Genomic DNA, 9,813 nt, shown 5'->3' on the forward strand with positions numbered 1-9,813 from the left:
CACACTTCCTACAACCAGGAAAATAACAGTGACTGGTTTACCAGGAACATGAGGCCTAGGCTGACAGTGTATGATTATGCTCTGGCATGTCAATTTTCAGAAAACCGCTTGAAGATGTCTAACTATCTCTCTCGCAAAACCCAAATCACCTCCCTCAAAAGCAGAGCGCTGAAAGAGCCTCTAGTCTGATGGGCTCTAGTCTGATGGGCCCTAGTCTGATGGGCTACTGCGGTTAGTCTGAAACGTGACTATGACATTTATGGTTGGCAGTGGCATGAACTAGTTAGGCCCTTTTTAACACGGCAAGATTTCAGATTTACAGCTTTACACGGTTGATATGCAGTTAGGGCCTTCGGTTGTGCATGTTTCACATCTACAGTACGACCGCAGTCTGGGCCAAGCCAAAAGTCTATCTCCGGGTGTGCAGAGTGGGATGTGGGCAACCGGGGGTGTCGGTTCATGACCCATCGTGGATGCTTGGATGCCCCTTTGGTTTTCCTTTGTATTGATGGTTCTTGACCCACCATACACCACTCCTCAACTCTCATGATAAGTGAATAGAGGAGACGGACACCTCTCATGATAAGTGAATAGAGGAGACGGACACCTCTCATGATAAGTGGTACACTAACACTAGGCCCTTGTGACTGAACAGTATCTGCTATCTAGTGTGCTGGTCTGATGAGCTCTCCACCACTGCTGCTAACTGTTGGAGGCAGCTAAAGTAGCTATGGTACTGCTCAACTTCAGAGACAACATGGAACTGGACAAAAGCAACACACATGCCAAGATGAAGGAGAGAAAGAAGGAGAGGGGAAGAGAGTGTGAGAGAGAGAGAGAGAGAGAGAGAGAGAGAGAGAGAGAGAGAGAGAGAGAGAGAGAGAGAGAGAGAGAGAGAGAGAAAGAAAGAAAGAAAGAAAGAAAGAAAGAAAGAAAGAAAGAAAGAAAGGGAGGGAGGGAGGGAGGTGGAGAGAGTGAGAGAGAGAGAGAGAGCGAGAGAGAGGTGGAGGGAGGGAGGGAGTGAGAGAGAGAGAGAGGTGGAGGGAGTGAGAGAGAACAATAAATATGGGAATAATTAATCCCACAGGACATGTGAAAAAAGACAAGACAAGGGAAAATCACGGGGACATCAGTTCAGGGATCCAGTTCACATAGATACATACTCACACTTACATACACCAAAAAGCATGCCTGTGGCATAGGCTGAGGACAAATAGCCAGGGCCCTACTGCTCGACCACACAGTGGCTCTATTCACTACCTCTGTGACTGCTAGGGGAGAACGAGTGAGAGAGCGCAGGGGAAAGAGGGTGTAAGTGAGGGAGGGTGTTTTGGTTAGAATAAGTGAGACTGTTCTTTGAAATGAGGTTAAGGAATATCCATGTTAAGAAAATATTGCCGACCTATTTTGTTCATTTACAAAACCCTGCTTTCATTCCTTTGACCCTCTGTGTGTGTCATGCTATAATATGCACACTCTCTTTTTCCCAGCGGGATGAGAACAAACCGTGGGGGCAGACTTTCTGAGGGAGCCACAGCACAGTCCGCCTCTAATTCGGGCTTTCATTGCCTGGGTGGGGACCTGTTTAGTCTTTAGTTTGTAGCCCATATCCACATGTCATCTGTGAACGTCATAAACCAAGGAGCTATCACGCTGTAGCATGGGCAGTAGCAGGGGTTTGAAGGAACGTTTAGATACTGTCTTGTCGTACTGATGTGCGCAAGTTCACACCCGCGCAATAACGCACGAGTGCGCACGCAGGGCACCCAACTACGGAAATAAGATAATATTCTATGGATTCATATACTGCTCGTTAAGTTTGAACTATAATAAAGAGAAATCACTTCTGAACTTTAAAATGATCTGATGCATTTATGCAAGCGCACTCCATAACGTTCATAACGTCAGAAAAACAGTCCGAGGTGTTAGACACAGAGGCGCACATTCATTTTAAAGGGGCACTTCCACACCCAAAATGAAACAATCCATAGGTTTCACCGCCGCATATACACAAAACTGTTAAAGCGAACATACACTCGGAGACACTTATACGTTCACTCTCCACACCCTTCTCTCTCTTCCACTCGGTCTCGCAGAAGCGCACACTCCCGTATAATAACCTAGTCATAAAAAGCAAAAATGTTCAGACTTCCTCCTCCGAAACACATACAGGAGTCAGACGACGGGAAATTGCAATCGGCTCTGCAATCTGAAATAGGAACTCGAGCCAAAGAACACAGTAGAGCGCACACATTTCTTTAGAAACCCCCATCCGTACACACTAGCATCTATTCCCACCAGAACGCCTATGCCATTAAAGCATAATTAACCAAAACCGCAGAATAAAGTCGCATTTATCCAATGTCGCACCCGAAGAGAACAACAAAGTATTTTGGAAGTATAGCCTATATTAATATATTACATTGCCAATATCTTGCAAGAGGTTTCCCATACAGGCACTACAAGCAGTGCTCTTTTTACGTGGGCCTCATACATTTGGGATAAAGCTCAATTTGCAATTGCTATATAAAACTGTAGGATATTATTGTTATGTTATAATACAATTATATGAGTGCCTATGGTATTAGTATAATAAGGTGTCACCTTAAATGGTTCAATTGTAGGCCTTTTCAAATTGGTCAAGTGTGTCATTAGTTACCAATGTTCAACTGAATAAATAAATAATTAATACAAGTTTAATCCTATAGAAGTCATATTTAACTAAGAGCATAGCTTGTAGAGTTGAGGGAATGAATGGTACCACTGTGTTAAAAATAACGTGAAAGATCCAAATGCGCATGTTATAATCTAGTGGTCAGTCACGGAATTACCATCCAGCCTTGAAGACATTCTTGACACCAAATTCTTCGAAAAACAATTACGCATTGACGCTGTTGAAGCTTAAAATAAAACGTCATCCATATATAAATTAAAAGTATTGTAATCATAATGACAATTGATTATAAAAGCGTAATTGTTAATCGTCTAATTCAAATTATTGATCGGCTATTGTCAATTAGGCTATTATTAAGCACAAACTTCTGTTCGCTTTAAACTGTTTCTTGTTAAAAAGCATCATATAAATCAATAATATGATTCAATCATGATACAGTAACTTCATAAAAACAATGGTAACTATTTTTTGAAACTTCAAAAAAACAATAGAGGCGACCAATGTCAAACAATGTAAGTTAAAGGCTTTCACAAGTAGGCCTAAAGACAGGATGGAACACAAAAAAAACCTGTCTCTATTGTCACAGTACTAACATCCATTCCTAGTGCAAAACCCTCCTCACAAAGAGAGAGAGTGATGAGAGGTGACAGTGATGGGCAGGGGCGGGTGCACGGGGTGAACTGGTAAACATCTAATCAAGTCCCCATAAAATGTCCACAGTCATTACTCTGACTTTGCCACTGTATATCCACGTACGCACAGGCCTACATCCAGTAGCAAGAAATATACAGGTAAAGAGAACGATAAATCAGACGTGAACTCTCTTGGTAAAGTATCTCAGTATAACTTTGGCTGCTAAACGCACCGTCCTATCCCATGGCCCCGTCTGGAATGAATGCGCGTCCATGCGCAATGGCGCACGAGCTCCAAAACGTCACTTAATTCATCTAACAAAGCCATTATCTTTTACAACTATTGTCAAATGTAGAAGAAAACATTACATTCACAACTTCCACAGAAATCGTCTAAATATCTGGAATGGTTGAGCTGTTGGGCTAAATGCAATGGGGAACTGACTGACACCTGTCAGGGCAGCGTCTTTCACCACGACCTCTTGAGGAAGGAGAGATACAAACCCATGAAAACGTCAAAATATTATTTCAGTAGAACATTAAATGAATTAGAAACCCTGTTCCCTGTACTGTTTTGGAGTAATGTAGGCTAGCAGTAAAGCACCACGGGTCACCTATAAACCTAGGCTACAATCATAGGAAATACTGTCAAGCAACATTACTTTTCAAAAGCAAATACGCACGGTGCGGGCAGTCAGTGCTTGACAATTCGGAGATTTGGTACAATTTACATCGCATTTCAGACAATTATTTAGCTGCAAAGTCTCACTGGAACGCTCAGCGTAATTATTCAAAAGAAAAGGCATCTTACCTGCTCGAGCCACGGGTAGTTGGCACAGCGCGAGCACCAGAGTTACCAAGGCAAAAGAGGAAAGGTCCACGCGCCATGGTCTCCGCTTCTTCCGAAAAGGGCAATCTCGAATATCCATTGTTTTGTAGTTGTTTGACGCTGGACTTTAAGATCGGATATGTTCAAATTAGATATCGTCTCTCACAGAAAGACAGTGGAAGAGAATTTCGACTGGACCTTCTGTGAGGCAAAAAAAACAACGTATTTTACCTCTTCTTAACGCTTATTTAATAAGTTACCTATATCTACCTATGCTATGTACAACATTTAAATAGTAAAAGGGGTACGATCAATAAATATTTGATGTTATATTCCAAGTGCTAAAGCCCCATTGAGTCAGCGGAGTGGATATGAGTGCCCACAGCGGAGAGAGCAGAGAGAGACCTGAATTCACTCCCTCTCCTTTCTCTCTCGTTCTCTCTCCCCCTTCCTACTTTCTCCCACGAAAAGTGAGAGAGCGCGTGTGTGCGTACGGAGAGAGAGAGTGGGTGAATGACTGAGTGGCAGAAGGGAAGGAGGGAGGGAGAGATTGTGAGCAATTACGCGCGAGGCAGACGTGTGAGAAAAATGTAGAGTTGCGAGAGGAAGAGAGCATGCGATAAATGGAACGTTTATAATAAATATTCACCCCTTACTAGGCTATGTTTCTATTGCATGTGGGTTATTATTATTGCCTAAGGGAACCATGCATAATCCTGAATGTAAACCTGTCACTGTCTTCTTATTATGGGCACCTTCTCTCTATTTCCTAATTTCCATCCTTGTCTTAGTATCCGTGGCACTGTGTTGCGCTCTTTCCAGGCATATGCTCGCTTTTTAAAATATGAGCGTCTGTCTGTCTGTCAAACTGATTTTTTTCTGTCCCGGTATATCCCAATAAAAGAGCTGGACAGTGTAAATCTGTATAGGAGTTGCCGCAGCCAATCAGTTCGCCGTCCGAACTCGCAAACGAATGTAATCCACGCCCATATTAAAATGCCTTCGAGCGTTCCCGTACTCCTTTAAGGTCTGATTGGTCAGTCCCACGTGGCGTCAGAAGCTACCCAGGTGCGACAGTGAGGATGTTAATTTTAGAGCAGGCACATTTCTCATGATCATAACTTGAATGCATCAATTTTCATTCGGGTTTACATGAGTGGGCTAGATATGACAGGGTTAGGGTTCAGAGTTGGGGTCAGTTCCTTTTTATTAAAAACATTGAATAGCAATCGATCCGCTGAATTGACCACTTGAAGCCTACAGGTAGGTATAATGTCTTAGTTATGATACATGTATGACCCCTTTATAATGTCTTATAACAATCTCATAATGAGCAGGACTAAATAACAGAAGTTTGAGACATTGAAAAGGGTATGCATAAAAATACATAACATATTACATGTCTTGTTATAAGACATTATAAAGGCTCATACATGATTATAAGAAGTTATAAATCTGTCTGGAGGATTTAAGTAAAGTGTTACCTAATATAATTATATACAGTGCCTTCAGAAAGTATTCAGACCCCATGACTTTTTCCACATTTTGTTATGTTACAGCCTTATCCTAAAATGGATAATTAAAAAAAAAAACTCAGCAATCTACACACAATACCCCATAACGAAGAAGCGAAAACAGGTTTTTAGACATTTTGCGAATAAAAAATAAAAAACAGAAATACGTATTTACATAAGTATTCAAACCCTTTGCTATGAGACTCGATATTGAACTCAGGTGCTTCCTGTTTCTATTGATCATCCTTGAGATTTTTATACAACTTTATTGGAGTCCACATGTGGTGAATTCAATTGCTTGGACATGATTTGGAAGGAAAACACCTGTCTATATAAGGTCCCACAATTGACAGTGCATGTCAGAGCAAAAACCAAGCCACGAGTTTGAAGGAATTGTCTGTAGAGCGCTGAGACAAGATTGTGTCAAGGCACAGATCTGAGAAAGGATACCAAAACATTTCCGCAGCATTGAAGATCCCCAAGAACCTCTATCACTCTTAAATGGAAGAAGTTTGGAACCACCAAGACTCTTCCTAGAGCTGGCCACCCGGCTAAACTGAGCAATCGGGGGAGAAGGGCCTTGGTCAGGGAGGTGACCAAGAACCAAATGGTCACTCTGACAGAGCTCTAGAGTTCCTCTGTGGAGATGGGAGAACCTTCCAGAAGGACAACCATCTCTGCAGCACTCCACCAATCGGGCCTTTGTGGTGGCCAGATGGAAGCCATTCCTCAGTAAAAGGCACAGGACAGTCCGCTTGGAGTTTGCCAAAAGGAACCTAAAGACTCAAGAAACAAGATTCTCTGGTCTGATGAAACCAAGCTTGAACTCTTTGGCCTGAATGCCAAGCATCACGTCTGGAGTAAACTTGGCACCATTCCTACGGTGAAGCATGGCGGTGGCAGCACCATGCTGTTGGGATGTTTTTCAGGAGACTAGTCAGGATCGAGGCAAAGATGAACGGAGCAAAGTACAGAGATCCTTAATGAAAACCTGCTCCATAGCGCTCAGGATCTCAGACTGGGGAGAAGGTTCACCTTCCAACAGGACAACAACCCTAAGCACACAGTCAAGACAATGTAGAAGTGGCTTCGGGACAAGTCTCTGAATGTCCTTGAGTGGCCCAGCCAGAGCCCGGACTTGAACCCAATCGAACGTCTCTGGAGAGACCTGAAAATGGCTGTGCAGCAACGCTCCCCATCCAACCTGACAGAGTTTGTGAGGATCTGCTGAGAAGAATGTGATAAATTCCCCAAATACAGGTGTGCCAAGCTTGTCGTGTCATACCCAAGAAGACCCGAAGCTGTAATCGCTGCCAAAGGTGTTTCAACAAAGTACTGAGTAAAGGGTCTGAATATTTATGTAAATGTGATATTTCAGTTTATTTATTTTTTATAAATGAGCAAAAGTATCTAAAAACCTGTTTTTGCTTTGTCATTATGGGCTATTGTGTGTAGATTGAGGAAAAAATCAAATGTAATGAATTTTAGAATAAGGCTGTAACGTAACAAAATGTGGAAAAAAGTGTCTGAACACTTTCCGAAGGCAATGTATCTTTTATAATTATTAATTATTAAGTATTCAAACTCAAGTCCATTATATCCTCTATTTCAAAGGTATCATAAGAATAGCTGTACCTGTGTGGCTCTTTGCTTTGTGACTTGCTGTACAGCGAAACAACCAGTGTTTAGTCCGTCTTTTTCAAAAGCAGACTGAAGAGCCAGAAGGCCATCATTCAGTATAATCATCTTCTGATGTTCTTTCTTTGCCTCTTACTCTTTCTCATTCCCTCTCATTTCTCCCTTTATTTTTTACTTGGATTCTCTGAAGGCAAAAAAGTTAGCATTTTGTGGTATTTTGACCATCCCTCCCCTCAGTCTCAATCGCTTTTGTGTCTCGACTGCACATATAGATGCCCGTCTGCAGTTCAGAGGACTAAGTAAGGGATCATTTAGAAGTAGAAAGAACTAAGGTCCTTTTTTTAGGGTCCCGCACCTTGGCACTGTCCAGGCTTTTGCATGAAAGGCCACTTAGGAAAATCATGCTTCCTTTCATAAGAAACTATAGGGATAAGTATACAAAAATATAATGAAAGGAATAATTAACCAGCAATTGTAATACACTACTCAAGAGTCACCAAAAATCAACTATTGCATCCACCAATTATGAATCAGGGATTATATGGCAACAGCACTCAGGCAATATTTATAGCTACCAGCAAGACTACTATTGGAAAACCAAAAGAGACAACCAGAACTCATACACTACATGACCAAAAGTATGTGGATACCTGGTCCCCCCTTTGCTGCTATAACAGCCTCCACTCTTCTGGGAAGGCTTTCCACAAGAGCATTAGTGAGGTCGAGCATTGATGTTGGCCGATTAGGCCTGGCTCGCTGTCGGTGTTCCAATTCATCCCAAAGGTGTTCGATGCTGTTGAGGTCAGGGCTCTGTACAGACCAGTCAAGTTTTTCCACACCGATCTCAACTAACCATTTCTGTCGTAATGGAACTTGCTTTGTGCACAGGGGCATTGTCATGCTGAAACAGGAAAGGGCCTTCCCGAAACTGTTGCCACAAAGTTGGAAGCACAGAATTGTGTAGAATGTCATTGTATGCTGTAGCGTTAAGATTTCCCTTCACTGTAACAAAGGGGCCTAGCCCGAACCATGAAAATCAGCCCCAGATCAATATCCCTCCTCCACCAAACTTTACAGTTGGCACTATGCATTGGGACAGGTAGCGTTCTCCCGGCATTCACCAAACCCAATATCAATGCCCCTGTGCAATGCCCCTCACCTTTGGGATGACTGCCAGATGGTGAAGCGTGATTCATCACTCCAGAGAACGCGTTTCCACTGCTCCGGAGTCCAATGGCGGCGAGCTTTACATCACTCCAGCCGACGCTTGGCATTGAGCATGGTGATCTTAGGCTTGTGTGTGGCTGCTCGACCATGGAAACCAACTTCATGAAGCTCCCGACGAACAGTTCTTGTGATGATGTTGCTTCCAGAGGCAGTTTGGAACTCGGTAGTGAGTGTTGCAATCGAGGACAGATGATTTTTATGCGCTACACGATTCAGCACTCGGCAGTCCCGTTCTGTGAGCTTGTGTGGCCTACCACTTCGCGGCTGAGCTGTTGTTGCTCCTAGACGTTTCCACTTCACAATAACAGCACTTATAGTTGACTGGGGCAGCTCTAGCAGGGCAGAAATTTGACAAACTGACTTGTTGGAAAGGTGGCATCTTATGACGGTCACTGTGCTCTTCAGAAAGGCCATTCTAATACCAATGTTTGTCTATGGAGATTGCATTGCTGTGTGCTCGATTTTATACACTTGTCAGCAAAGGGTGTGGCTGAAATAGCCAAATCCAATCATTTGAAGGGGTGTCCACATACTTTTGTAAATATAGTGTATGTCGATTGGGAAAAAAACTCTAGAATCTCTGTTTGTGGCCAACTGAGCGAACACAATGGGGTAAAAGCAATTGAAAATATTTCAGAATGAGAATTTTATGGATTTATTTTGGACTGTAGAACACATTGGACACTCTGTGGGCCAAATGTTTTTGCCCCGTAAGGTCAGAGCTGCCGCAGGCTGTAAAAAGAGACACCCTTGCTATGTGTTTGTGCCGTGCTTGTGCACTGTAACCTTAGGTTGTTTCCATATTAAAGGCCCAGTGCAGTCAAAATTCTGTTTTCCTGTGTTTTATATCATATTGTACAATAGCTGATGAAAATAACACTGTAAAAGTGTGAAAACATTTGATCTGTGTTATTTCTTGATAACCTCTACACAGGAGCTTCTAATCAGCAGGTTTGCATGGGTGGGAGTTTCGGCTTTCCAAGGTGACATCACCATGCGGTAAATTGGTTAATAGACGAATGACAAAGAGAGTTCCAAACCTCTCTGCCAATAACAGAAGTTTTCATTTTTCCCCTTCCCAATTCCTAGCAAAAATTCTTGCTTGAGAAATATTTTCTTGCTAAAAAGCTATTATTGCCCATTTTAATAGAAATTTATTAAAGTAAGATATTTAATTGTTACCCAGAAATTATTTGATATTGATATAAAAATGGCTGCATTGGTCCTTTAAAATGACTTTAATCACAGCTTTTGTTGAACCTGTGGTTCCCAGATAAACAGTGGCAGGGAAAGGAGAGA

General features: G+C 42.4%; 1 protein-coding gene across 6 annotated transcripts in view; it reads right to left on the minus strand.

The window, feature by feature from the left end:
- Nucleotides 1–4,962, minus strand: part of LOC139554670 (collagen alpha-2(XI) chain-like) — a 46,401-nt gene extending 41,439 nt beyond the window's left edge. For 2 of the 6 annotated variants that reach the window (XM_071367687.1, XM_071367686.1), the window contains exon 1: nt 4,118–4,952. In XM_071367687.1, coding sequence (XP_071223788.1) covers nt 4,118–4,235 — 118 coding nt within the window. In that variant the 5' untranslated portion in view covers nt 4,236–4,952. Of the gene's footprint in view, nt 1–4,117 lie in introns of all 6 variants that reach the window. The other 4 variants (XM_071367682.1, XM_071367683.1, XM_071367684.1 and 1 more) reach the window with 4 other exon arrangements.
- Nucleotides 4,963–9,813: the final 4,851 nt, after the last annotated feature.

The sequence above is a fragment of the Salvelinus alpinus genome, chromosome 26 (assembly GCF_045679555.1).
Source record: "Salvelinus alpinus chromosome 26, SLU_Salpinus.1, whole genome shotgun sequence".
In the NCBI taxonomy this organism is placed as follows: Eukaryota; Metazoa; Chordata; class Actinopteri; order Salmoniformes; family Salmonidae; genus Salvelinus; species Salvelinus alpinus.